Source organism: Pungitius pungitius, chromosome 3 (genome assembly GCF_949316345.1).
Source record: "Pungitius pungitius chromosome 3, fPunPun2.1, whole genome shotgun sequence".
In the NCBI taxonomy this organism is placed as follows: Eukaryota; Metazoa; Chordata; class Actinopteri; order Perciformes; family Gasterosteidae; genus Pungitius; species Pungitius pungitius.
Genome location: NC_084902.1, coordinates 4,200,701 through 4,214,714, shown reverse-complemented (window position 1 = coordinate 4,214,714; position 14,014 = coordinate 4,200,701). Strand labels below are relative to the sequence as shown.

General features: G+C 43.1%; 1 protein-coding gene across 4 annotated transcripts in view; it reads left to right on the top strand.

Annotated features, from left to right (window-relative positions):
- sacs (sacsin molecular chaperone) overlaps window positions 1–14,014 on the top strand; it is a 23,490-nt gene extending 9,476 nt beyond the window's left edge. For 3 of the 4 annotated variants that reach the window (XM_062561088.1, XM_062561087.1, XM_062561089.1), the window contains 3 exons: window positions 28–119; window positions 762–788; window positions 1,346–14,014. In XM_062561088.1, the coding sequence (XP_062417072.1) occupies window positions 28–119; window positions 762–788; window positions 1,346–12,897 (11,671 nt within the window). In that variant the 3' untranslated portion in view covers window positions 12,898–14,014. The remainder of the gene's footprint in view (window positions 1–27; window positions 120–761; window positions 789–1,345) is intronic. The other variant, XM_037459688.2, reaches the window with a different exon arrangement.

Here is a 14,014-nt window from a genome sequence, read left to right as displayed (position 1 = left end):
CCTTTCCCCCTTTTTATTTGTCCTAAGGTCTCTGTATCCAGGACTTGAGGGTCGCTTCCTATTGGAGAGCATTAAACCTTTAGTCATGGACGCTTTGAAGGAAGCAGCCAAAAGCAGAGGTAATTTTACTCAATGCTTATATATTGTAAAATGTTTGACCTATTTATTTGTAAACTTCACAATAGAATATGATGGTGCATTTATGGGTTCAGCCATGTTGTAGCAACGCTTGGTCACTTTACTCTCCTGCAAGGCCAGCGGGAGATCAAAGTCACTGCTAATATAAAATTGAGTGAGAGGTGGAAAGGGAACGAGAGAGTGAGCATGCCGATTCGTGGAGAGTTGTTTTTGTGCTACGCAGACATTCCACATGAGCCTCGAGATCAGATCCCGAGTCCACTCATGACCGAATTCAACAGTGATTCTGACAAGGCAGCCAGGCAGAAGAAATATGCTGAGTAACAGCTTTGTCCTTTAAAGATCCTTTAAGATTTTACAATTTAACATTAGGATTTTGGACTCTTTTATTTATGATGATGTTAAAGTACCACTTTTGACTTACCCAGGTCGCCTGACCTCCTCCTGTCTTACTCATTCTCTGCAACAACTATTCTCCTGAACCTGTATATTAGGTTGAGATGGGCTAAATCTATTTTTATTACATGCTGATGCTTAAAGACATTTTGTTTTTGTTTAAATTCACGTTAATCAAAGATAAAAATCATCCCAGAAATCTAAAAAATGTGATACTCCAATTACAGTGCAACAATATCTTTGGGGATGTTCAGGTAGGTATTTTGAAGTGTGTTGAATATAACCTAATAACAATACACTAAACTAATGCATGACTATCAATGAACACCAAAAAGACTCACAAATTGATGGCACGTATTGTGTGTTTTTTGCTTTTCTAGGTAAGTATGTCTTTTAGAAATGGTTTCCCCTAGGTCAAGATTTCATTATACCTTCAACATTGAACTGTGTGTGTGTGTGTGTGTGTGTGTGTGTGTGTGTGTGGAGCATGGTTGTTACAAGCATGTTTAGATCAGCAATAGTTACTTTAATATGAATCTTGAATTAGTTAGTTAGTTGAGTATACTAACTCTACATAGTCATCTTTTAACAAACTTGACGGAAAAGTATTTTTTTTGTGTAGTGTGCTCTCCGATATCTCTAGAATCTGATAAAGTGGATTGTTAAGACAAATTTACCGGTTGAGATTTCATCTTTGGTCCTCTGCCTTGGTGCAAGAATAACCAGAAACCTACATTTGTCAGCTTTGATCAACATTTACTTCTGAAATAATAACTGAGCTAATTAGATTTTTCTCCGGTTCTTTGGACAGGAAGACCCTGCACCCAGCTGCAAATGCTGAACTCTGAGCGATCAGCTCGACTCATCAAGGAGATCCTATCTACAGCCTGGCTATCAAGAGACTTCATAGTCCGATGGGAACCTGGAAACAAAGAGTTGAAACATCCTACAGTTTCTTGGCTAAAGAGGATTTGGAAACATCTCTATATCCATTTTGCGGATGACTTAAGTACCTTTGAAGACATGCCTTTGATCCCGCTTGTGCCGCTTGAAGAAAGCATGGAAGTAGCTCAGCTTCTACGTCTCAAAACTCCGTCTCCCATCATTCTTTTGGATGAGGAAGAGGCGTCGCTCCCTGAAAACCTTGTTGACATCATGGAAAAGCTGGGAGGAGTAGTGATAAAAAAGCTGGATTCATCTTTGCAGCACCCTCAGCTAAAGAATTTCATCCATCCTTCCTCTCCAGGTCTGCTTCTGCAAATTATGGACAGATTACCAACACAGCGCTTATCTGGCCTAGTCTCTTCTTTCTCAGTCAAAGAGAAGGTGGCACTCAGAAACTTTCTTGCAGGACTGTCTGACATTACAGCGAGGGAAAAGCATACCCTGCTGGAGCTTTCCATCTTTGAGAAAGTGGGGACCTGTTCTGAAGGTGCTTCAGCATTTACATCACTGAGAGGGGCTAGAGCTTTACATCACAGAGCCAAGTATCCACCAGATGTGAAATTATCCATAAATCTTGTGGGTTGCTGTGACGAAGAATCCATCCGCCTCATAAAGATGCTGAATGTACAACAACTGAAAACAACTGAGTGTTTGAAGATGATTATTCAGGATATTGAGCGGGGGTTCTACACAACAGATGACATAACAAAAGTCATGCTTTGGGCACTTAAGCATCTGGCATTTCTAAAGAATGAAAACGCAACTGTGATTCGGTGGCTTTCTGCTCTTACATTTATTCAGTTGCCTTGTGGAAAGTCAGTCAAAGCCTCAGATCTCTTTGATCCTGAGCTGGAGATTCTACAGAACCTGTTTTACATGGAAGAGAAGATCAGATTTCCACCAAGTATATTCAAGTCTTCCGCTGATATCCTTCATTCACTCAGACAACTGGGACTAAGAAATGAAGTACAGCTCACTGAAAAAGATGTACTCAAAGTGGCAAATAAAATAGAGGAGTTACATAGCAGCAAGGAGCCAGAAATGGAACTCCTTAACAAAAAGGCAAAAACACTCTTGCAAATACTGAACAGACAGACCAAGCTGGTAAAATCAGCTGATGCTCAAATGTCATTGCTAAAACTGAAATGGGTACCCGTCTGCAAAGAAAGACCTCTAACTTATCCAAAATCCCTTGCTTGGGTTGGAGATGATCTCAATATCTGCTCTTTGTCGGAGATGTGTGACATATCCCATGCAGTGCTTGTGGGATCTTCCGTAGCACTGGTTGAACATACATCTGCAGGTATGAAGAAGGCCCTGAAACTAACCACAGAGCCTCAGGTGGATCAAGTATTACAGCACCTGAAGGCAGTGAATGACTGGCATAAATCGCAAGCATTCACGACAGAGGATTGGTATCAGTTCCAGCAGATCTTGTTTGAGATCTACGGTTTCATGCAGGCTCATCTTGAGGACGCAAGAGAAGCAATGAAATCCCTTCCCTTTGATTGGGTCTGGACAGGAAAGACATTCTCATCACCAGGCCAGACAGCCCTAAAGCCCCTCCCTGATCTAGACTTGCAGCCTTACCTGTACACCTTGCCAAAGACAATCAGAAAGTTTCACAAGCTGTTCAAGTTGTGTGGTTCAGTTGAAGAGGTTGTGTCAAGCCATGTGTTCGAAGTCATCAGCACCATCAAACAAAGGTGTGACGGAGAGATCACCAAGGAGGAAAGCAAACGTGATATTCTACTTTTAGTCAACATACTGAGATGGCTAAACAACAATCAGATAGAGGTTGATACTGACATGCACGTGCCAATTCTTTGTTACAAGGACCCAAGCAAGTTAGCGTTGAAGCCCATTCATGAATGCACCTACTGCGACATCAAGGTTGATGATTTGAATGACTTACTTGAAGATGCATCCGAACCTATTATATTAGTCCATGATGACATCCCCATGAAAACCGCAGAGTGGTTGAAGGTGCCATGTCTGAGCACAAGGTTAATAAACCCAGAGAACCTTGGCTTCGAACAATCAGGCCAACGAGAACCTCTAACAGTGAGAATAAAGAACATCTTGGAGGAATATCCATCTGTAGCCGACATTTTTAAGGAGCTCCTTCAGAATGCTGACGATGCAGGTGCAACAGAGTGCAGTTTCCTCATTGACATGAGGAAAAACACTAACATTCGAGAGAACCTCCTTGACCCTGGCATGATTGTTTGCCATGGCCCCTCCTTGTGGTCTTTCAACAGCTCTGTATTCTCAGACGCTGACTTTCTGAACATCACAAGGTTAGGTGGATCTGTGAAGAGATGTGAAGCAGACAAAGTTGGCAAGTTTGGCCTTGGCTTCAACTCAGTGTATCACATTACTGATATCCCCATCATAATGAGCAGAGAGTTCATGATCATGTTTGATCCAAACATCAATCACATCAGCAAGCACATCAGAGACAGCTCTAATCCAGGGATTAAAATCAACTGGAGCAAACAACAAAAAAGGCTGAGAAAATTCCCAAACCAGTTCAAACCTTTCATCAATGTCTTCAATTGCCAGCTTCCTCTAGCTCAGGACTCCCCATACAAGTACAACGGTACACTGTTCAGACTCCCGTTCAGGACAGAGCAGGAAGCGTCAGCAAGTGAAATCAGTAGTCTATACTACAACACCACAGACATCTATTCCCTGGTTGATGAGTTCAGCATTTGTGGCCATCGGTTCATTCTGTTTACTCAGCATGTCGGAAGTATGGTCTTGAAATACTTGAAATATGAGGAACCCAATCCAGCAGGAGCACAAGATGTGGTCACCATCAACAAAAGTGTGTGGTCATCCAAATCCTCATACGGACCCCTGAGTATCCTAAAATCTGCAGCAAAGGTTATGAAGAAAGTTGCAAGCACCAACAGGGTACCTGCTGATGTTCCCAAGTCTGGCTGCATCATACGGGTTTTGGTGGAGGAGTTTCATAACGTGTTCAAACGCATTGTCGATCTTCATTCACCACTGTTCAGAGGTTCAGAGGAGGATCCTAACCAGTACTTTGAGATGGCTGCTAAAGGTATTCAGACAAGAAGACTCACTGATGAAATGTCAGCAAAAGCAGTCGAGGTCACCAACTGGCTTATTTGCTCATGCATGGATGTGACTGAGGCACTCAAGTTTTCCCTAAGTGATAGTGGAAAAAGACTTGGACTAGTACCTTGTGGTGGAGTGGCTGTTCTGTTGTCAGAAGAAGAGAATCGCAAATGGACAGTGAAGACAAATAGCACACCAATTGGAGAAGTGTTTTGTTACTTACCTCTCAGAATCAAAACAGGCTTACCAGTCCACATCAACGGCTGCTTTGCTGTGACCTCTAATCGCAAAGAGATCTGGAAGACCGACACCAAGGGACAATGGAACTCTGTATTCATGAGACATGTCATTGTCCAGGGTTATTTGGCAGCCCTCACAATGCTACGTTCAATGGCTGAAAGTGGAGAACTGCTTGACTACAGCTATTATGCAGCATGGCCAGATCCAAGTCATGTGCATGATGACTTCACACTGGTCAGCCAGGGTGTCTACCAAGAAATAGCCAAAGGAGGTGACGGTGAGCATGCAAACATCTTCTCAGATGGCAACACCTGGGTGTCAATCAAATACGTCAGATTCCTTGATGATGCCTTACTCTGTAGGCCAGACATTGGTCCTGCTGCTTTCAAGATATTTTTGAAATATCTTAAGAAGAGTGGCCCACAAAACCTCTGTGCGGTCGAGCTGCCTGACTGGGTGAAGGAGGGATTTGATGATGCCGGATGTAAAGGAAAGTTAATGGAAAACACCCTGACAGAGAAGCAGTTCTTTTCAGATGTCTTTTTTCCTCACATCCAGGAAATCGACACAGAGCTTCGAGATCCCCTGGTGCATTATGTCTTGAATGAAAAACTTGAAGATTTTGCCTCAATCCTCAGGGTTACTCCATGTATCCCATGCTGTGGCCCGAAGAAGGAACTGGTTTTACCCTCCAGACTCATTCACCCGGAGGGAAGAGTTGCTAAGCTCTACCACACTGATGATGGAAGATTTCCTGAAGGCACTTCTAAAGACTACCTAAACCCTGTTTGTTTAGTCAAGCTAGTGCAGTTGGGCATGGCCAAAGACGATCTGTCATGGGGGGACATGATTGAACGTGCTCAATCTGTGATCGATCTTAACGAAAAAGATCACACAGCAGCATGCTTTCGTAGCAGTATAGTGTTGAGTCTCATTGATGAGAAACTTAAGATGAGCGATCCTGGAGCAGCTGAGCTCTTGGAAAAGCTACATGACACCAAGTTTCTTCCGTTTCTGACCAGACCTGCAGGATTTTCTCTGCCATGGCACGGCAACAACTTTTCCCCAACAAAAATGTTTTCTGCTAAAGATCTATTCACAACTGAACATCAGGAAACAGTGTGTCTGATGATGCCAATCCTGAATGAGAATTCTCCATCTTTCAAAGGTTGCGGTGCAATGTCATTGGCTGTGAAAGACTGCCTCGGTCTGATAAAGAAGCCTTCAGTTGGACTGGTCATCAGTCAACTCAAGAAACTGTCTCAATCATTTGATGGTGTTACATTGTATCAGGAGAACATAACAAATGCCTGTTATAAGTTCCTTCATGAGGAAATGCTACAGGATAAAAAAGCAACAGAACAAATCAGTGAGGAACTGAAAGAGTTCAATTCCATTCTGGTGGAAAACACGTACGTCAACCCTTCCAAAGTTGCATTCCACCTTAATTTTGATGCAGCTCCACATCTCTATCAGCTCCCGAACAAATACAGAAACAGCTGCCGTGAGCTCTTTGAAAATGTTGGGGTACAGGCCAGCTTCACAGTAGAGAATTTCTCAACTGTCCTTGAAACTGTGAAAGAAGAATGTGGGCGAAGGGTACTCACCGAGGAGAACTTCCAGTTGTGTCGCAGAATTATTAGTGAGGGAATATGGAGCTTGATACGAGACAAAAACCAAGAATACTGCCAGTCGCATTTTGGTGATATTCTCCTACCCGACTTCAATCTGACATTGCAGCCATCAAAATCGCTATGCTACAACGACTGTCCTTGGATCAAAGTAAGAGACTCTTCTGTGAAGTACTGTCATGGAGATATTCCAAGAGAGGTCGCCGTAAAATTAGGAGCAGTCCCAAAACGCCATAAAGCCTTGGAGAGGTATGCCTCAAATGTCTGCTTCACTACCCTTGGGACTGAGTTTGGACAGAAAGAAAAACTCACAAGCAGAATAAAGAGCATTCTCAACGCCTACCCATCAGAAAAAGAAATGCTCAAAGAGCTGCTTCAAAATGCAGATGATGCCAAAGCCACGGAGATCTACTTTGTTTTTGATCCAAGGATACACCCAACGGACAGAATCTTTGATGATAAATGGATCCCAATGCAAGGCCCTGCTCTCTGTGTATACAACAACCAGCCTTTTACAGAGGATGATGTCCGAGGTATACAGAACCTCGGGCGAGGAACAAAAGAGGCGAATCCAGGCAAAACCGGTCAATACGGCATAGGATTCAACTCTGTCTATCACATCACGGACTGCCCGTCCTTCATCTCAAACAATGATATTCTGTGCATCTTTGATCCACACGCACAGTATTCACCTGGGGCAACATCCACGAGTCCTGGAAGAATGTTTAGAGACTTGGACTCTGACTTTAGATCTCAGTTTTCAGATGTTCTAAGTCTTTACCTGGGAGTACATTTTAAATTAGAACGCAGCACGATGTTCAGATTCCCCATCCGCTCTAAGGAGATGGCAAAGATATCAGAGATCAGTTCTGTTCCCGCGTCGGACAGAATGGTGCAAAACCTTCTGGATAAGCTCAAAACCGATGGTGCGGAGCTTCTGATGTTCCTCAATCACATGGAGAAAATATCGATTTGCGAAATTGACAGTGCATCTGGAGCACTAAAAGTGCTCTATTCTGTGACAGCCAAAATAACAGACGGTGATCGGCTGAAACGCAAACAGTTTCATGCTTCAGTCATCGATAGTGTGACCAAAAAGAAGCAGCTCACTGCTATCCCTGTCCAACAGATAACCTACACGATGGACATAGAGGACAATGATGGAAACTTGACCTCGTGGATGATCTGCAACCGATCAGGCTTCCCTGACATTGAAAATGTCTCAAAAAGTGTCATCTCAGCTCACAAAAATGAAGACATAACTCTATTTCCACGTGGAGGGGTAGCTGCATGTGTGAGCCACAACTACAAAAAACCCCACCGAGCTTTCTGCTTTCTGCCCCTCTCCCTGGAGACGGGCTTGCCTTTTCATGTCAATGGCCATTTTGCCCTAGACTCTGCTAGAAGAAACCTGTGGAGAGATGACAATGGAGTTGGGGTAAGGAGTGACTGGAATAACAATTTGATGACATCACTCATAGCCCCTGCCATTGTGGAACTGCTGATTCAGCTCAAGCGTCGATCCTTCCAAGGGCCTGATCCCACTATTACCGTACTACAAGGAACACCGCTTCATGTTGTTAAAGATACATTGCGAAAGTATCTTTTCTTCTTCCCAGTCAATAGAGTTGATATACAGCCAGATTGGTACTGCCTGGTGAAAGCAGTTTACAACTGCATCCATGCTGACATGAAGCGACTGCTACCTGTAGTCAGAGCAGTGCACATGGACAACTCGGACATGCAATCTGTCATTTACATTTCATGGGTGAATACATCCACAGCAAATAAAGGCAGAGCCTTTTTTGATAATCTGCTTCAAGATGAACTGCAGCACCTGAAAAACACAGAGTACAACATCACTTCAAGGAAATCTGTGGCTGAAAATGTTTACAGGCTGAAAACCTTGCTTCTGGATATTGGTTTCAATCTGGTTCACAGCTGTGATGAGACAGCAAATCTCTACTTCTGTTTGGAAGATGCAGGGATACCAGTCAGCTATGTGACACCGGACGATGTCCGCAACTTTCTCCACACTTTCTTATCGCCAGACACATCTTGCCATGTAGGAAAACTCCCCTGTCGCATCCAACAGTCAAACTTCAAGCTCGTTCATAACTTGAAGCTTTTAGTTGACTACTGCTTCAAAGATAAGGAAGCGGGAGACCTCACTATTGAGGGTTTGCCTCTGTTGATAACAATGGACAATATGCTTCAGGTGTTTGATTCCAAGAGACCAAAGTTCCTGACAACACATCATGAGCTGATTTCTTCAAGGAAAGAAATGTTCATGAATACACTGTACATCAGGTACAGCAACATCCTTTTGATGGCAGGAGCTGCAAACACTTTTGACATTGGCTGTTTTGCTGACCTACTGGGGTCTGTTCTTCCAAGAGAGTATCGAACAAGAATACCTGTTAAGTGGAGAGACACCTTTGCAGGTGAATCTTGGCTGAAGAGTGTGTGGAACTTTATCAGTGAGAATATCGCTGTTAAGGAGGATCAGGTGGACATCAAACCCAGTTTTGAAACAGTGCTTGACATTCTGAAAGACTGGGCTTTGCTACCCGGAATCAAATTCATGGCAAGAGAAAAGATTGTTGTTCCCGAGCATGATGTGCTTTTACCTCTGAGTTTGATGAACATAGCCATATTTCCACATGGTCAAAATGACAAAGTCTTTCACACCCTAATGAAAGCAGGATGCATTCAGCTTGCAGTGAACAAAATCTGTGTCAAAGACAATCCCATCATGCCTTTTCTGGCACAGCACACAGCAAACATCGAAAATCCATCAAGTGTTCTGAAGGCCGTTGAGTACATCATCCAGACGTCTGCATTTAAAACATCAAACCTGACTGAGAAGGACTTTGAGGCCCTTATGTTGTATTTCAACTGCAACCTAGCTAACCTCACAAAACAGGATGCACAGAGTCTACAACTTCTTCCATGTTTTAAATCGGTCAGTGGGAGATTCATCAGCATTGCCAACAACGGGACAAACTACATTCTTGCAAAAAGCATCCCAACCGCAGACATCGACAAATGGGCTCACACAGCACCTTTGGGATTTCTCGCCGACAATCAGCAGCTGAAAGAACTGTACACCTTCCTTGGCTGCGTGCCAATTGATGACTTGGAAATTTACCTTCAATATCTCCTGCCCAAGTTTGAGAGTTTTTCCTATGATGCAAAAGTTGAACACATTGTCTACTTGAAAGAGAGACTTTTGTCAATGGAAGAATCATGTGAGATGAAGAATCAGCTCTATGAAAAATTGGAGGGACTGATGTTCATTTATGACTACTCAAACAGGCTCAGGCCAACCAAGTTTTTCTATGATGAGACGGTGAAGGTGTTCGAAGTTATGCTCCCAAAAAAGTCATTCATTCAAAGTGACTTTTTTAGGAAAGTCGAACAGGTGTCAAAACCCAGGAACGGGACATTGTTGCTCACCTCATGGATAACCTTTCTGAGAAATATCGGCCTCAAGCACAAAGTGTCCCAGCAGCAAGTTCTTCAGTTTGCAAAAGAGGTTAGCATCAAAGCCCAAACAGAGAGCTGGTCCAAAGAAAAAGTGCAAACTATTGTCGATGTACTTTTGAACCACATTTTTAATGACAGAACAGACCTGTTAGAGGGAACTTTTCTCAAGGAGCTCTCAATGATACCGTTCCTGTGTCCCGAAAGAGCTCCCAATGAACTCATCAAGCTTCATTCGCAGTACCAGGAGATGAGTGGCACAATACCCCTGATTCGTTTCAGTGGGTCTCAGGTAAATCCCAAATTCAAGCAAACCGATGTCATTCACTTGCTTTGGACATCTTGCCCAATTCTACCCGAGAAAGCTACACCATCAAGCATAAAGGACCAGGAGGGGAACACTCTCACTGGACAGGAACAACTTGACCATGTGCTGAACATGTTAGGCGTCAACCTGGATCCACCGTTGGAGAAGGTCCTCAGCAACTGCAAAAATATCTGCAACATATCCAATCCAGATGATGAAATGGTGAAAACAAGGAACAAAGTTTTAAGGTCCACCTACGAGTTTCTCAATGCAGATAAAAGAGATTTCCGTTACCAACTCCGCGGGGTGGCTGTTGTCATGGTGGAAGATGGTTGGAAATTGCTGAAACCTGAAGAGGTCGTTATTAATTTGGAAAATGAATCTGACTTCAAACCCTACCTGTACAAATTGCCTCTTGAACTCGGTACCTTCCATCAACTGTTCAAACTTCTCGGTACAGAAGATGTAGTCTCAACCAAACAATATGTTGAAGTGCTGTGGCGAATTTACAAAAGTTCAGATGGCAAGCAGCTTGATCCAAATGAAATGAGAACTGTGAAAAGGGTGGTTTCAGGATTGTTCAAATCCCTCCAAAATGATCCTGTGGAAATTCGCAAAGATCTCGAGAGCCTCAAAGATTTGTTATTTTACATGCCAAGTCATGACGGTAGACTAGCAAAATCCAGTAGCTTGGTGTTTGACGATGCCCCACACTACAAAAGCAGAATTCAGGGTAACGTTGGAGTTCAGATGCTTGTAGATATGAGCCAGTGCTATCTGGGCAAAGATCACGCCTTCCACACAAAGCTCATCATGCTACTTCCACAGAAACTAAGGCCTAGACTCTTGAGTAGCATTCTTGAAGAGCAACTCGATGAGGATTCTCCAAGAATGTGCCAGTTTGGAGCTCTTTGCTCCCTTCAAGGCCGCCTTCAGCTGCTGCTGTCATCGGAGCAGTTCATCACAGGACTGATCAGAATAATGAAACATGAGAATGACAACGCATACCTTGTAAATGAGGAAAAAGCCATTCGCCTTTGCAAAGCCTTATGTGAAGGATTGAAAGTCTCTTGTTTTGAGAAACTCCAAACAACCTTAAGAGTGAAAGGATGTAGCCCCATTCCACACAGCCGCAGCGAAACACTGGCCTTCCTCAAGAGGTATGGGACAGCTGTGATTCACCTCTACATCCAGCATTCAGACAGCAAAGACATTAATTTTCTCTTAGCACTGGCGATGACATTGAAGTCAGCCACGGACAATTTGATTTCTGACACGTCCTATCTGATTGCCATGCTGGGTTGCAACGACATCTACAGAATCACAGAGAAGCTGGACAACCTTGGGGTGAAGTACGACTCAACAGAGCCTTCGAAACTTGAGCTACCGCTCCCCGGAACCCCCATACCAGCTGAGATACATCACACACTCCTCATGGATCCAATGAATGTATTTTATCCAGGAGAGTATGTGGGTTACCTTGTTGACTCCGAGGGCGGGGACATATATGGGTCCTACCAGCCTACCTATACGTACGCCATCATTGTTCAAGAAGTAGAAAGGGAGGAGGAGGAAAACAAGAGTTTCCTTGGGAAATGCTTCCAGATTGACATTGGCTACAGCGAGTACAAAATAGTGAGTTCCCTCGACTTGTACAAATTCTCAAGACAAGATGAAAGCAACCATGCGCGAGACACTAGTGCCCCATCAACTCCTACAAGCCCAAACAGTCGCTCATCAAGCCCGCGAATGGCCTCTGCTGCTTTTTCTGGGAAGGAAAACCTTCGACCGCCCGCTCAAAAACAGTCCCCAAAGAAAATCAAGCTTCATACATTGCCTGAGATTCTGAAAGAAGTGACCTTAGTTGTTGAGCAAGCGTGGAAGCTTTCTGAGACAGAGAGAAAGAAGATAATACGCCGATTGTATCTCAAGTGGCATCCAGACAAAAATGCAGAGAACTTGGACATTGCCACCGAAGTCTTTAAGCACTTACAGAACGAGATCAACAGGATGGAGAAACAGACTTTGGCCGATCAGCAAAATACAGAGAGAGCCTCCAGGAGGTCGTTTTCCACGTCGTCGTCCCGCTTTCAGTCAGAAAAGTTCTCATATCAAAGATTTTACTCATCGTGGAACCAAGAAGCAACAAATCACAAGTCAGAAAGGCAACAGTTCAGGGAACATTACACAAGCTACGCAGGTTCGTCACATTCTCACCGTTTCTTTGTGCCCCCCACTTTCAAGACGGTTGGAAACCCGGTGGAAGCGCGCAGATGGCTGAGACAAGCGAGAGCAAACTACTCCGCTGCTCGGAATGATCTCCATAAAAATGCCAACGAGTGGGTCTGTTTCAAATGCTACCTGGCCACAAAACTTGCACTGATAGCTGCCGACTACGCAGTCAGAGGGAAGTCAGACAAAGATGTGAAGCCCACTGCTTTGGCTCAGAAAGTGGAGGAGTACAACCCTCAGTTAAAAGGCCTCTCGAAAGATGTTCAGATCCTCGAGGGGTATGGGGTGGACAGCCTGAGAACCCGCTATCCCGACCTCCTGCCATTTCCACAGATTCCCAACGACAGATACACATCGGAGGTGGCAATGAGGGTGATGGAATGTACTGCACGGATTATCATAAAGCTTGAAACCTTTGTGCAGCAGAAAATATGATTCTGTCGTTAGTGACAAAGAAACTACAGTGTTCACCGATCCTCTGGTGAATAGAGGGCACCCATGTCTGTGTGCAAGACAGAGCATCACCGCAACCTTTAAGGCTGTCTCAATATGCATTGGTTGTAATATGTGTACAAATAAATATGCATTTGCTGTACATACAAATACATTTTGTCTACCAAAGTCCCTACATTGACGATATTTGCTCAGATTTTGATCAATACATGTGCTGCATTTTTAATTTCTTTTATAGATAAAAAAAATAATATGAATCTATATTTTCTTGCTACAAAAAAAACAAAAAGTAATGTGTACTGAAAGGATGTGCTGAAATTGTATGCGACTTACTGCATATACTTTCATTCAACGGGTCTTAGTTACAAGATCCCATCAAGAGAATCACAAACATGTTTGTAAATCTTTTTTTGTATTATGGTTCATTTCATATCATTTCTGTAAAAAGTTTAAGATTTTCCGTGAGATAGCCAGTGAACTGTTCATGGATAAAGCACTTTTTTTTAATGATGTACTTTTACTTACACCTGTAGCACACTTGTGTGATCCCGGCAACTCTTGAGAATCCAACTGTGAAAACTCTTTTAAATGCCATTGTTTTTTTCATTAGTGGTTCATCTCGTTTTGTTAAAGCTATGTTAAATGGCTAATAAATGTACCTTGTGCTCTATACAGTAATATTTGGTGCCTGTTGTGCATCATTACCTTTTCATACTAACACATCGTTTAAGATGACTGTAGCTCAGCTTTGGCTTTAATAAGTAATACAAAGGTTCTCTTTACAGAGCATACTCAGTACGAAAGTGATAAAATAAGAAAAAGTTAACTTAGAATTCATACATTCAGTAATTATAAACGTTTCCAGCTTAAGTAACAGAACGGCAGTATTTGTTTTTTTGTGTGTTTAATCGTTGGTCTGATTTCTCCGTTGACTTGAAGGACAATAAACAGACAAACTTCCAAGCAGTTTAAAATGTGCTTCGTGGCATTTGTTTCCCTGCGTCAGGTGTGCGTTTCTCCAAGAATAAACAGCGGAGAACCATGTCTGTCAAACATGTTGATGTACACTGGAAGGCAAAATAAAGTCCCCTTAAATGAA